This window comes from Eublepharis macularius, chromosome 7 (assembly GCF_028583425.1).
Source record: "Eublepharis macularius isolate TG4126 chromosome 7, MPM_Emac_v1.0, whole genome shotgun sequence".
NCBI lineage: Eukaryota > Metazoa > Chordata > Lepidosauria > Squamata > Eublepharidae > Eublepharis > Eublepharis macularius.
In genome coordinates, this window is record NC_072796.1 from 4,248,498 (window position 1) to 4,264,437 (window position 15,940).

General features: G+C 43.3%; 1 protein-coding gene and 1 pseudogene across 1 annotated transcript; both read right to left on the minus strand.

The window, feature by feature from the left end:
• Window positions 1-1,356: 1,356 nt before the first annotated feature.
• On the minus strand, window positions 1,357-3,732 carry LOC129333301 (protocadherin alpha-5-like). The gene has a single exon (XM_054984838.1). It carries the CDS (start codon window positions 3,730-3,732, stop codon window positions 1,357-1,359), a length of 2,376 nt encoding a protein of 791 aa, XP_054840813.1.
• Window positions 3,733-6,984: 3,252 nt separating this feature from the next.
• LOC129333302 (protocadherin alpha-8-like) lies at window positions 6,985-9,746 on the minus strand (annotated as a pseudogene).
• Window positions 9,747-15,940: the final 6,194 nt, after the last annotated feature.

Sequence of the window (15,940 nt, forward strand, 5' to 3'; positions counted from 1 at the left end):
GTCTCCAGCTCTCAACTGATTGATTCCAAATTAAACTAAATAGGTTTAAAAATCCACTAATGGACCAATCATAAACTTGACCATTCAGAAGTAAACCATTTTGAATCCTTGAATCTCATACAAACATGAGACTGACTACTTTAGGCAGAAAACCACTCCCTTGCCAATAGTAACTAGGTATCAGTTCCTCAACCAAGCGGGCTGCCTAAAGGCCTAGCGTTACTCTCTTCACAGAACTAAAATAATCTCACATTTACTTCTTAATTTTAAAATCTCTTAATATTAGACATTACCTTTTTAAAATCACACTTATTATGCACATGGTTCATATATATTTGATAACTTTCCATATGAAATTTTAGGTGTTTCTTCACAGGGCAGGACATTTCTACATCTCCACAGGGCCTACAAATGGCATGCTTCAAATATGAGCATAGCTGCAGTGCCAAATATTGTGCTGTCTGTAGGACTTGGTGGGGAGACATGGGGGGCAGTGGGGACAACTCCATGCCCCCTTCTTCTCAGCCTGCCACAGGGCCCAGCCCTGCAGCCACCACCAAGCCCAGTGAGTTGACTAAGGCACCTTATAAAGAGCTGCACATCAGCCCACTGATCAATGGCAGCTGCCGCTTTAAGAGTCAGGCATCCCCTAACAGGTGGCCCTTTGACAGCCAGAGTGGGAAGCTCCACCTGGGGGCAGGGAAGGAGAGTAATGAGGCATAAGTTTATCAAGATGCATTACTAGTACCTCACAGGCTAGGCCACATCCCCATAAGGCACACCCCAGGCCTGGCTTGGGTCTTCAAAGAGCTTGAGAGAGGCTGAGGACAAGCCAGCTCCAACTCCCAGCTCAGAAGGGCTGGGGGGGGGGATTAGGGTGGTAGTATCCAGCCCCCCACCCCTCTGTCTGAGACCAAGGGAAGGCACTTTAACCAAATTAGGCCCTGAAGTATGGTGGCTGCGGCTGGGGATTCGTACAAGTGACCTGCATTCTGTTTATCTTGTGCATTGCTTCATACATGAGATTAGATATTTAACACTGTGTTTTGAATTGCTGGGGGTTCAATAAAATATACAGAGAAAGTAGAAATGGGTTGAGAATTTGAGGTATCCCAAGTGGGAGGCAAGCATCTGGGGTGCGCTGGGAGAGCAGTGGAACAGAAGGACATTAGAACTGACACACTTGAGAAAAGGCACTACAGAAGTCAAAGCCAAAATATCTGCAGCTAGCACTTTTTTCATCCTGAAATTATGTGCAATCTTTCCACAGCAAGTACACAAAACACATCCAGTGCTCTGAAGACTGACATGCTACATGACAAACTGAAATACCACAGAGCAAGGAATCTAAGAATATCATGAGGAACTCACCTCTCCAGATGGACTTGGCAGTAGCTCCTCTCCATTCTTTGGTTCTCCATTCTCTGCAAAGATGGGTATGTTGGGGCTGAAAAACATGAGGTCGCTTTTGGCACCCGCCTCCCCACTCACCCCTGCCAGGATGTGGCTGTGGCGATTGGAATACGACCAGCTGCCCACTTCACTGGCACACACCAGCGTGGCTGTGCCAGGACCATACATCATGGCCTCCTTGGCCTGGCTTTGGCATCGCAGTGTCACATATACTATGATTGCCAGCAGGAACACGCTAGACACTGCACATATTGCAGTGATTAGATACACGTTGGCATTATCTACCAGTGCTCCAGGACTACCTCCCATCCCAGGAAGATGGGCATCAGTGTGGATCTTCTGGGAAGTCACCATCAGTGAGACACTCAAAGAGGCTGTGGCTGATTGGGGCAGTTTGCCATGGTCCTTCACCAGCACCAGCAGGCTGTAGATGCTGCTGCCCTCTGCCTCGTCCAGGACACGTGTGGTGCTGATCTCACCACTGTAGCGCCCTACCTGCCAAGGCCCACTGGTCAATTCATGCAGCTCATAGTGCAGCCATGCATTGTAGCCTGAGTCAGCGTCCAGGGCATGGATTTTGCCCACTATTTGCCCCGCCATGATAGGGACCATCAGTGGGATGGGCCCCACCTGTGGCCCTATCACTGATGGGGCATTGTCATTCTCATCCACCACAAAAACCTGCACAGTCACATTGCTGCACAAAGAGGGCAGCCCAGCATCTTTAGCCCTCACTTGGAACTCCAGCAGCTTCAGCTCCTCGTAATCCAAGGGCTGCAGGGCGTACAGCTTCCCACTCTCCGAGTGCACCGAGATGTAGCTCGACAGCGGCCAGAGCTTCTCATCCAGCCAGTAGCTGACCAAGGCGTTCTCAGCCATATCTGGGTCTGAGGCAGACACTGTGAAGATGTGAGCCCCGGGAGGGTTGTTCTCTTTCACAAAGACTGTGTAGGAGGGCTGGGAGAAAGTAGGTGCATTGTCATTCACATCACTAATGGGCAGAACCAAGCTGCTACTTGCTGACAATGATGGAAGCCCTTGGTCCTGAGCTATCACCACCAGTCCAAACTCTGCTATCTGTTCTCGATCCAGAGGCTCAGCCAGCACCAGTGAGTGGTAATTCTTGAAAGTGGAAACAAGCTTGAATGGTAGCCCAGGGGGCCATAGGGAGCAGCTCACTTGCCCATTGGCCCCAGAATCCCTGTCCGAGATGCTGATCAAGGCCAACACTGTCCCCAGAGGGGAGTCCTCTGGCAGTGGCACCACCATGGACTTCAACAATATCTCGGGGGCATTGTCGTTTAAATCTAAAATTTCAATCAGGATAGTGCAGTGTCCAGATAAAGGTGGGCTTCCTTTATCTTTTGCCTCTATTTCAACATTATAAACACTATTCTCTTCAAAATCCACCTTTCCTTTCACTTTTATCTCACCTGTATCCGAATCAATAGTAAATATATTGGAAGGAGCATTATTACTGAAGGAGTAAACGATTTCCTTATTTATTCCCTCATCTAAGTCTGTTGCATTTGAACGAATAACCAGTGTCCCATCTGCTACATGTTCAAATAATTTTACCTTGTAAACAGACTGGTCAAACACTGGCGCATTATCATTTGCATCCATCACCGTGATGTCAAGATGGACCATGCCTGTGAGTTGTGGTTGACCTCCATCCGCAGCTGTAAGCAATAAATGATGCACAGCTATTTTCTCTCTGTCCAGAGGTTTGATTAAAACAAGTACCAATGATATACTGTGCTGGTCATTGATCTTTTCTTCAACAACAAAAAATTCTGTGGAATTGAGCTTGTACTTCAGCTGAGCATTTGAACCAATGTCTGCATCAGAGGCTGCCTGCAGAGGGAAATGTGCACCAGGAAGCATTGATTCTGCAACATTTAGAGTTTGTTTACCTGCTGAAAATATGGGAGGATTGTCATTTATATCCTTAATTTCCACCTCAGCGTGGAAGATCCTCAGGGGTTTATCCACAATCACTTCCAGGTGAATGGCACAGTCAGCATTCTTGACACATAATTCTTCCCTGTCTATCCGGGAATTAACAAACAAAATCCCATTCTGGAGATTTACCTCAAAATAGTTCCCATGGCCTTGGGATTCTATCCGGAACATCCGAGGCACCAGCTCACTCACCTCCAGTCCCAGATCCTGCGCGATGCGGCCCACAAAGGTGCCGTGCTGGGATTCTTCTGGCACAGAATAATGGAGCTGGCCACTCCCCATTTCCCAGGCGGCATGAAATAGAACCAGCAGCAGCTGCCTCCTCACAAAAGAGCCTCTTCTTGGAATAACCATCTCAAAAATATTCCTTTCCATCCCCTGTGTTTATGTACTGTTATCTTTGCAAAATAAATTAAAAAGTCAATCCATTCTGGTAATATTCCTCTTGCTCCTCTAGTGAAAAGAATCAAATGATCTCTAACGACGAAGTGAAGGAAGAGCCCTTTGTCCCTGTTATTCTCAACAAGATATTTAAGCAGAGAGCGACATCATGCGTCTAAATGGATAAATACAATCATATACTCTGTAGGGCTTCACTGTCCATTGAGATTATCATTTTTCAAACAAAGAAGTTGATATTTAAATGTATGATAATTTTTTTCTATGGAAATATGTTTAATGTATATTATCTTCATTTGGTTAGCATGATCCATTAAGGATATTTACCACTGATAGTTCTACCTTTTAAGTCAGTATGCTGCATGAGTGATATTATTATTATTAATGTTGTTGTTATTAGTATCATCTTTTCAAGCTTCCCTCTGTTCCAAGTTTCAATCACTGTACAGCAACATCCTAGTTATAAAACAGCTCTGTAAATTACAAACCTTTTGCACAGTATTTAGCAGGAGCTGTGGCATAATATTTATAATATTTGAACTGAAGCAAAGAAAGTACTATGTAACAAGTAAGTACTATGAACAATTTGCTTGTATTGTCTGTTAAGCATTCATTTCTCCAATTGATCAACTAATCAACAATCCCCTTGCTTTTTACTTATTATGAATAAATAGCCTTTTTTCAGTTACTTATTTTTCCTATGTGTCAGTGTATGTATGGGACCCAAACCCTTTAGGGTCCGGACAATGAGTATTACCAGTGGACAAAGTAAGGCTTAATTGGTTTAATTGACTGGAATGGCATTCTATGTTAGTATGTTTGAATGATTTATTGTAACACAATTATCTTTATTGAATCCCACAGAATATAATGGTAATTGATAACATGTTCAGGACAGAATTCTTTATTTCAAGTCTGAATACCAGTTGGACACTTACACTCCTCACACATACCCATTTTCAAGAAGAAAAATTCAAAACACTGTAATGTAATATATTATTTGAATATTTATATCAAATTAGAAATTTGTGGACCAAAGTTCAGGACCCAATTCTTTGTTTCAAGTTTGTATACAAGCTTGGCCCCTTCAGAGATTTTAAGGGTGCAGAGGAAATATGCAAGATACATTTCATGAGCCCTACTTTAAGATACTGCATCACAGTCAAAAAGAGAAGGTTCCTTACCTAAACCTTTCTTGCCTACCTGAAACCTAACTGTCCTTTCTTTAGTACCTTGCCTGACAAACAGCATATCAGAGTAACAGTAAAATAAACAACTATTGAAGAACAGAATAACAGAAGCAATTGTGGTTGTCAGGAGATAGACCAAATGCAGTTAATAATTTATAAATTTCCTAAAATGAAACCAAAATTCTTTGCAATTTGTCCTGATCTCAAGATTTCCGAGGATACCTCTCTTGTAAAAAACTGAACGTCCCTCCAAGGCGTAATGCAACTTTATGGGGTCTCTTTCTCACAAGGTATCTGATGGACCACCTCGCCTTGTATGAATGCACGTGTTAGCTCTGCTGTTCCTCCTTACTGAGCCCACTTTGGACATGGTGCATACTTCTGCTGTTTGTTCACGTGGCTCTTCTATTGTGGCCACCACCTTGTGTTATGGCTGCTGTCATTACCAACCTTCTGGAACATCTGTAAGACTATCATGGATTCCTTAAAAATTATAGTCCTTCAGATTGCTAACGGGGCCTCTGAAACTGTGTTAGTTGGCTCTATTAATTTTATAGCAAATGTGGCTTTGATTTTGTTTTCCATCTGAGAAATTTGTTTTGCTTTTGACTGTAATTTTATTGTAACCTGCTGGGCTTTTAGGAAGGCATGCCAGACATTTTAAAATAAATAGTAATAACTAATAAAAGAGTAATAGCTATTTGTTTCCCCGCACCAAAAAAAAATCCATGAAGGTTTTCAGTTTCTGAATCAGTTCTTCTGGAGGGCGCAACAAGACAAAAAGGTGGGAGATCAACTATCAGTTTTCTGGTGGGGGTCCGCAGCCCCAGGGAAGCAGCGTTATCCTTTTTCTAGCATGCTGCTCTCCAAATTTAATTGCCACCTCCAACCTCCAGAATTTCTGTTTCTCCAATGGGGGAAAGCATACACTATCCCTATCATACATCTCTGCCACTGAGGTAGTGAAAAGTACAATGAAAAACTACCCATCAACAACATGAATATAAACCAAATACCAAAACAAATGCTTTACTTTCTCAGTGCCAGTAAGAGAATGATATCAGATCCAACAGGGCAAGAAGGCAGCTTGTGTTAACGCCTCTCTCTTTATGACCTTGACTGTTACATATCTACAACTTAGCCACCTCAAGGGAGCTCCTCTACACACACTCCTTCACACTAAAAACAGTTTTAGTAGCTTCTGTGTGACTTCCAAATTAGTGTACTTATTATCAAATTTTTAGATATCCAAAGACAAACTTACAATAAACTTCGATATGAATGTTAACCAATGAAGAGATTCTAATTCAAATTATATTTCTTAAATGTAAGTCCTTTGAATTTCATTAAAACCTAACACCAAATGCTTACATGACAGATAAAGCTAAATGAGTGTATGAACTCATGCAAAAACAACCCTTCTCAAAACAAAAAGACTTAAAAGCAGGGCTCATTTCGAGGGGGAACGCACAGGAACGCAGTTCCAGCAGTTCTCCAAAGAGGTCACATTTCGGGTGGCCCCGCCCACCTGACTTTCAGCCATTTTGGACCTGTTTCGGCCTGGATTGGGGCCAAAACAGCCTGGATTGGATTGGATCGGTGCTGGGCGGGGGAACCCTCCTCTGCCCAGCACTGACCCAATCTGGGCCATTTCAGCCCCAAACCAGCCCTCAAAGGGCCCAAAATGGCCACTTTTGGTCATTTAGGGCCCCTTTTTGCCATTTTGAGCCCAATTTAGGCCCTGAATGGCCAGGATTGGGTCCAAAACAGCCAGGATAAGTGATGTCAGGGGGTGTGGCATATGCAAATTAGTTATGCTAATTACACACCTCTGGTGATGTCAACGGGCGTGGCATATGCTGATGAGTTATGCTAGTATGTTATGCTAATAAGTTCCTCTAGCTCTTTTTCTACAAAATGACCCCTGCTTAAAAGAAACAATATTTCAAATTTATATACTTATGCTTACCTGAAACCAGTCATAGTTCTATATCTAACACTCTTTTTCCTTAAGAAATTAACTAATATCTTTGGACATAAATTTGAAACTCACTTGCACAAAAGGTTCCCAGATCATTTTCTCTTGCTGCCTCATTCCATCTTTTTCAGGAGTCAAAGGAACAATAGGGCTGAAAACCATGAGGTCACTCTTGGCACCAGCCTCCCCAGTCCCTGCAGCCAAGATGTGGCTGTGGCAGTTGGAATACGACCAGCTGCCCACTTCGCTGGCACACACCAGCATGGCTGTGCCAGGACCGTACATCATGGCCTCCTTGGCCTGACTCTGGCATCGCAGCGCCACGTACACAAGGATGACCAGCTGGAACAAGCTGGACACGGAGCAGATGGCGATGATCAGGTAGAGGTTGGCAGTGTCTGCCAGGGGCTTTGTATTCCTTCCCAGCCCAGAGAGGTGGGCATCACTCTGGGCAGCCTGGGCACTGGCCACCAGTGACACACTGAAGGTGGCTGAGGTTGACAGTACCGGCTTGCCATGATCCTTCACCAGCACCAGCAGACTCTGGCTGTTGCCGCCCTCTGCCTTCTCCAGAGCACGCGTGGTACTGACTTCTCCACTGTAAAGCCCCACCCGCCACGGGCTGATGGCTGCATCATGCAACTCATAGCGCAGCCAGGCATTGTATCCCGGATCAGCGTCCAGGGCATGGATCTTGCCCACCATGTGTCCAGCTGCCACTGGGACCTTCAGCAGGGTGGGGGTATCCTGGGATGGACCAGACACTGCCGGTGCGTTGTCGTTCTCATCCACCACAAACACCTGCACAGTCACATTGCCACACAAGGAGGGCAGCCCCGCATCCTTGGCCCTCACCTGGAACTCCAGCAGCTTCAGCTCCTCGTAATCCAAGGGCTACAAGGCGTACAGCTTCCCACTCTCTGAGTGCACCGAGATGCAGCTCTACAGCGGCCAGAACTTCTTATCCAGCCAGTAGCTGACCAAGGCGTTCTCGGCCACATCTGGGTCTGAGGCAGACACCATGAAGATGTGAGCCCCGGGAGGGTTGTTCTCCTTCACAAAGACTGTGTAGGAGGGCTGCACCAAAGTGGGTGCGTTGTCATTCACGTCGCTGATCGGCACCACCAGGCTGTGGGTGGATGACAGTGAGGGATCTCCTTGGTTTTGGGCTGTTCCCACCAAACTGTACTCAGCCACCTGCTCCCGGTCCAGTGGCTCAGCCAGTACCAGCAAGTAGTAATCCTTGAAGATGGACACTAACCTGAAAGGGAGCCTTGGGGGGCCCAGGGAGCAGCTCACTTGCTCAATGTTCCCAGAGTCCCTGTCTGAGACACTGACCAAGACCACCACAGTTCCCAGTGTGGAGTCCTCTAATACTGGTACTGAAAGGGACTTCAGAGATATTTCAGGAGCATTGTCATTCACATCTATAATGGTTATTATAACTTTTCAATATCCTGTAAGTGGAAGGTGACCTTTATCTTTAGCCTCAATTTGAATTTCATATAAATGTTGAACTTCAAAATCTATTTCACCACGAACTCGGATCTCACCACTACCGGAATCCACTGTAAACAAGTCTTGGCCATTGGATGGAACTTGAGCAACAATGGAATACAAAATTGCTTTAGTGATTCCTTCATCCAGGTCTGTAGATTTAATTTAATGACTAGGGTCCCATGTGCTGCGTTTTCTAGGAGCCCTACTTCATAAGAAGATTGGTTAAAGACAGGCACGTTGTCATTCGCATCCAGCACGGTGATAACCAGTTCAATTGCACCAGTGAGCTCTGGTTTTCCCCTATCGGTGGCTAAGAGTAACAAAGGGTGAGTGGGTGACTCCTCTCTGTCTAGTGGATTCTTTAAAATGAGATCCACTGAAAGCAGCGGGTTGTTTTTCCTCTGCACAGCTAGTGTGAAATATCCATTTGCATTAAGCTGGTAAGATATTAAAGTGTTTGTACCAACGTCTTGGTCAGAAGCTCGTGCTAAAGATAAGCGAAAACCAGGCAATCTGGATTATCCAACTGATTCATTTCCAGGGAATATGGGAGCATTGTCATTGATGTCTGCAATCTCCACTTCTACAAGGAAGATCTTCAGGGGGTTATCCAGGATCACCTCCAGATGAACAGCGCAAACAGGGCTCTTAGAACAAAGCTCCTCCCGGCCTACCTGGGAATTAACAAATAAAATTCCATTCTGCAAATTTACATCAAAATAATCCCCACCACCTTGGAATGCCAGATGAAGCATCCGAGGCAGCAGCTCACTCACCTCCAGTCCCAGATCCTGGGCAATGCGGCCCACAAAGATGCCATGCTGGGATTCCTCTGGAACAGAATAATGGAGCTGGCTGCGCCCCATTTCCCAGGCAGCATGAAATATAACCAGCTGCAGCAGTTTCAGTGCAGAATCTTGACATAGAATTGTCATAATTAATGTAAATATCTCCTTATAGAAAAGGTATAAAAATGCCTGTACCACCTGAAGTCTAATATTTTGTCCAGGATCACTATACGCTTCCGTCTTTCAAGGTCTTGCCTTCCGAGGAATTTTCCCCCGCCTCATCAATGTTCATACTTGAATGAAGAGCGACATCATGTGGTTGAAATGTACACAACATATTTTTGTGCAACCTTTTTTCAAGAACTGTCTCAACTCAATCGAGTGGGAAACTTTCTGTGGCTTGTAAAATAAATGAAATCCATTCCTGTTGCACTATCAAAAAATTAATGTTTGACTTCATAACTTAAAAGTGTTATCATAATTGAAAGGATAATAGAGCCGAAAAGAACCCATGTAATCCTTCTCGTCCAAGATGGTCAAGTCCGTCAGAGGTCTGTTTGTGCAATACAGGCATAAAGATGCCAGAATCAGAGTGCAAGTGGTCTGCAGAAAAATGTTGGTAGAACAAAGTACTAATAGATGACTAAAGCAAATGTAATATTATTTCCTTGATATGCTTCAGGACAATACAACTGAACTGACTTCTTTGAACATAAGCATCCTGAACTAATTATGACAGTGAAAGTTGGACATTTTTGGAGGATATGGGATTTGGTCACTGAGAAGGAAGTCTTCCTTGTGCTTCTTAATCAATGGTCAAAAAGACATCACCCTCAACGGCTTATGTATGACAGGAGAAGGCCATGTACAGCCCATCTTATGTTCAGAGCCAGTTGGGCTCATGGGGCGCCAGATACAATTTTTCCACTGCAACAACAACTATCAGCAGTCATTCTCCTTCCAACTGGTCAGGTTATTCTATGTAGTTCAGCTTGTTCCAGATGAAGTGGGGCATTGGAGTGGTCTGGATACTGCTGAGCTATGGGAAAGGCTCAAGCACTTGGCCACAGTGAACCCGAGCTTGGAGCATAAGCAGAAGGGGAATACACCAGCCAAGAGACCCAGTGCCACACACATGGCTAAGAAAGGACACCTGCAATATGACCCTGAACCTAGTGCTCCTTGTGGCCTTCCTCTTCTTTGAGCTCTTGGGCAGTGCTGGACAGCCACTGTTGCAGACATGACTTCCCTTTCTTCTCGAAGAAATAACTGGAAGGCAGTAGAGACCAACTTGTTCTGTGGCAGCCCTCAGTGCTTCTGTCACAAACTCCCCAGTAATGTAGCGAAACCTTGCACTTAAAACCTTTTCACTGTGGAGCACATAAAAAACAGAAAATGGAGTAGCAAAAAGCCAGTCCCGTGTAGGCTCATGGCTGATCTAGGCTCTTTTTTAAAAACTTGATGTCTTACACAATACCTGTGTTCAGTTGGCTTGCATTCTTCTTTGGTCTCATTAATCCAGTTTAGGGACTTTAGACATATTTAACCTGCAACGCCAACAATCAGGGCTTTTTTTCAGGGGGAACGCGCGGGGACAGAGTTCTGGAACCTCTTGAAAATGGTCACATGGGCTGGTGGCCCCGCCCCCTGATCTCCAGACAGAGGGGAGTTGAGATTGACCTCTGCGCCGCTTGGCGGCGCAGAGGGCCATCTCAACTCCCCTCTGTCTGGAGATCAGGGGGCGGGGCCACCGGCCATGTGACCATTTTCTCCGAGGGCAACCCACTGAGTTCCACCACCTCTTTTTCCAGAAAAAAAAGCCCTGCCGACAATTATATGAATCTACAGGTGAGCATATCGGAGCTCCGTGGCTGCGCAGGGGCTTGAATGTGAGGCTGGGATCAATTATAGTTTTTTCCAGAGATGTGAAGGCAATGCAATACAGCAGTGAGGAAGAGTTGCCCGTGTCCATGGAGGAGACTTTTTGTCCAGTGCCGTCATTTGGATGAGTGCATCTTCAAAGACGTGGAAGCTCATCTTGCCATTCTCCCCAGCCTTTCAGCCTGATCATCCCAACAGAGATGCACTCCTCAAATTTTGTTAGAAAGCACATTTACTAACAAGACTATCACATCCTCATTCATGTCAACCATTGTTTCTGTACACAGTGCAAAGGATGTCAATGGAAGCTGACCTGCATTGCGTTCATCTGCTTCCAGTTTGAAGTAATTGTGTTTTTCAACATCTAGGATACCTTCAAGCTTTACATCTCCAGAGTTCTTATTTTTGTACCCTTTTTGCAGTGTTGCTATTCCAACCATTTACATTTCTCATGTTGCATATCTCTAATTATTTGTGCCTTTGCCTCAGCTGACAATTTAAATATTCTCACCAAATACAAACTGTTGCCACAAAAATTCTGTACAATGATGCTGGTATTGAGCATTCCAGGCCTCTAAAGAGACTGGCCATCCTTTGCTTTCTATCTTAAACTGGGAATGGAATCTTCTATTCTGTCAAAGGATTTTCAAAAGCTGAACACTTTTTTGTCTGCCCTGAATCTCTACTACCTGAGCCAAAATAATTTATATCAACGTCTAGAAATACAGAATCCACTAGTAAGCAATGCAGAAGCAGAATCTCCTCTACTGGGAAATGGGGCAGATGGCAATTAACACTGAAGACCTCTAGGTCCTGCTAACCCATTGCAAAAGTATTTTCAGTCATAAGCTCAAATACGTAACTTACAGTCTGCCCAAGCAGCTCCTCCATTCACAGTCATGCCCCACACTGCAAATCCAAATGATAGGCAGGCGGTTAAACATGATAGGCAGGCAGTGAACTAGATGGTTTCTGATGCAGTGTGGTCTCAGATTCTCTGCAACAGCAGTACCAAGTTCCAACTCCTCTGGCATCAAACAATTCTTCTAAAAGAAAACAGAACGTGCCAGCCCTGCACCCACCATTGTAGGTTCCTTGTTTCTTCGTGGCAGCCACAAAATAATGATTTTGAGTAAAATAATTTCCTTCGGTTGGATCCATTGTTCAATAACACTGCTGTCCAGCCAAAAAAAAAAATTATCGGAATGTTGAATTTGCTACAAAATACAATCATTGCACTCTTGCTTCTTCCTGAATTGTGAGCTGTTTGGAAAATTCACTTCATTCGCATTAGAAGTTACGCCTTTCCAGTCATGAACAACAGCAACACCTAGTGTCTAAATCACGACTATTCAGTGGGCAGTGATACCCACAGACAGGATACAGACAGGATACAGGCTAAGAGAGAAAGAACCATGTTCTGGCGCCATCATCTTGAACTACTTTTACTCATCTCTATCCTGGTTTTATTAGTAGCCACTAGCCAGTTTACAGTCACCATCTTTTCCACCTGTACTTAACTCTCAAGAGTCTTCCTCCCAAGAGTATCAAAGGCAAGAATTTAGATTTCCAGTGGTGCTTAAGTATTTGTTTTGCAATTGCTGCAGCTCTTTTTTTTCCCCATACCTGTTATCTTTGCATACAGCCCATGTAAAAAGGCAATATATCAAAAGGTACAGGTGTTGCAATTCTTTCTCCCAATTTGTGGAGGTTCTGACAGAGCAAAAGCATATGTTCTAGATTTGCATGTGTTGCCCTTCCTAATAATGATTATAAAGGTCTGTTGATTATGACACTTTTTACGGGTCCGCATATAAGAAATGTTTCTAAAATACAGTAATTTTACTTATTTTGATTTTTGTTTTATATCGGATTCTCATCTATGTCTCCAAGTTTTTTGCCGCCTACAGTTCAATTTTCATTAAGTTTCTTTTGTAGGAATTGGCATTTTGTCTGCAGCTGTGGATTTTACTTTTCAATTCATGTTTGAGTATAATATTGCATTTTAATGAGTTGAGACTTGCAAGGCACTTCAAACAAACAAAGGGCAGCAGGAGACCTAGAGCTATGCAGAGTGGAATAGCTGTGGATGAGGACTGGGGGCTCCAAGTTCAAGGACCCATTCAGCCATGAAACTCACTGGGTGACTTTGGGCAGTCACTTTCTCTCTGCCTAACCTACCTTGCAGAGTTCTTTCAAAGAGAGGAAGAAACAGATTTCCTGCTCAGAGCTCCCTGGAGGAAGAGAAAGATGGGAGTGTGACAGGTGTTAAGGGAGGTGGGGGTATACATTTTAAAAACAGAATACAATGATCTGTGAAATTAACGAAGGACTTAAATTCATAAGTTTATAAATAACTTTTAAGATGAATGGAAATTAAGAAGATAAGCTGATAAATAAAACATTTCAGAAGTGTGAGTCCAAAAATAATAATAATATGCTTTGGAAAATATTGGAAATTAAAATCTCAAAATAAATGAACATTCTGAACTCTAAGAGAAATATAATGGACAGCAAGAAACGGGTGAAGGTAGAAAAAAGATAGAGCCGAAGGGGATTCTGACTTAGGAGAGCGCCATGCTGGTCCCCCTGAGTTCCTAACTCTGCCACGTACCAGAGGGATAGGAACAGCACTTAGAGGGTCACACACCAAAGATCAGCTGCCAAGCTGCATTCAGCTTGGCAGATCTCAAAAGTATGGATTTGTTGGAACCAGTTTCTGTTCAGTAAGATAATCCACCACTGGGAGCCAAAATTCTTGGAAAGACCTTTCATATGTTTCCAAATTTGGCATAGTTGTGCTACTCATAATTCTGCTTTGAATGAAATGCTTTCACAAGCTATTATGCCACATTTGTAGTGTTGGGCCCTGTTTCTCCTTCCATTTTTTGCAATTGCAATTCTAGCAATAGCTAGGAGAGTTAAAATTAATGCGGCTTTTATTTTGGGGCAGTTCAGCGTTGGACAGTAAGATAGCAAAACCATTTCAGGTAAGGCCGGCAAGTTACATTCCATAATTTTCTTTATCTCCATTAAAATTTGTCCCCAAAATAGCTGAATAATTGGGCAGTGCCACCAGCAATGTAGAAAATCACCCACCTGATCACAGTTCTTCCAACATTTAGGGCTAACAGTTGGATGGATTCTATGAAGCCTGGTTGGGTGTAAGTACCATCTGTTTAAACCTTGAATGAATTAAAATGTATGCTGAAAATTTTTGAGTTATAATTTGGAGCATTCATAATTTTTGGCCATTCAATTTCCCGGATTCTGTGTTGGCAGTCCATCTTCCAAAGAATTTGACAATTCATCCTTTTTTGTTTTCTGCTTCACCAGGATTTTATAAATACAGGATATAGGACCTTTTATATTACCCTCAATATTTCTAGTAAGACACTCAAACTCTGTAAGGGGCTTCCCAAAAGTGTCAACCAGTTGAAAGGACTTCATCAGATGCTGTATTTATAGAAAATGAAACTAGGGTATTCTTTCCCCTAATTTCTCTTTGAGGGCCTCCTTATCTAGAGGCCTTCCATCTTTCATTAAGTTGCTGAGTCGTGTAATGCCTACTTGCCTCCACTTAATGTATGTAGCCCTTTCTTGTCCTGGGGGAATCCAGGATTGATTTAAGAAGGAAGAAAGCTGGGATGTACATGGCACAAGGGAATTTTTCCATTTGTCCCAGACCTTTAAAGAAGCTTGCAACGTAACTTCTGTAAGTGAAGTCTTCAGTCTATATTGAGGTAGAGACCAATATGTCAGCTGAAGTTGTTGGAAACACAAAGTGATCTTCTATGGTCTGCCAACCAGCACCATTAGTGCTGAATAGTGTTCTGACTATACCTGCCAGTATAGCAGTATAGCAGCTTCATAATACAGCCCCAGGTCAGGCAAATCTAGCCCTCCCTCAGAAGCTGTTCTACGCAGCCGGGAAAATTTTATTCTTGTTTTTTTGCAAGCCCAGAAGAATTAATTCCCTCTGCCATTTTATCTCTTTGGGGGGGATTGGAATTGGTAGAGCTCTAAATACGATTAAGAATTTTGGTAACACAAAGTTCTTAATAAGATTAATCCTATCTATCCACGACAGACCCATGGTGCTCCATTTTTTTCATGTGAGACTTAGTGTCTTGGTGAACTTGTTTGAAATTACGAGCCTTTCAAATGAGGAGGGATATGAACTCCCAGATAACACCACTGTGTATCTCTCCAAGCAAATAGACCCTGGCTCCTTATCTGATCTCGTATCGGAGGGAGTATACATATTGGAATTATGTTGGATTTCTTGAAATTGACTTTCAGGCCTGAAACACTAAAAATTTCTTCAAATCTATTTTGAAGTTTGACCAGAACCTGATCTATAGTAGTGATAAAAATCAAAAGATCATCTGCATATAGACTTACTGTATTATGGTGTCTCCAATTTTTACCCCCATAATCTCAGGATCAGTAAGTAGAATCCCCACAACGGGCTCTATTGCCAAAGCAAAAATTAGTGGTGACAACTGGCATCCTTGCCTCATACCTCTTTCTAAAGGAATATTTCAGGAGAGGAAAATATCGTTTGAATGGCCTTTTGAAATTTATCTCTGAATTTCATTACTGCCAATAAATTTACTAGGTATGGAATTTCAACACTATCGAAGGCTTTTTCAAAATTGACAGTGAGGAGAATCACATCTCTGTGTTGTTGTTAACAGAATGATATGATATTAAGAACCCGTCTAATATTATCAATTAACCATTTAGGAATAAAACCTGTTTGATCTGGGCTAATATAATGTGGGATTATAAATTGTAACCTGTTTGCCGGGAGTTTTTTCTCT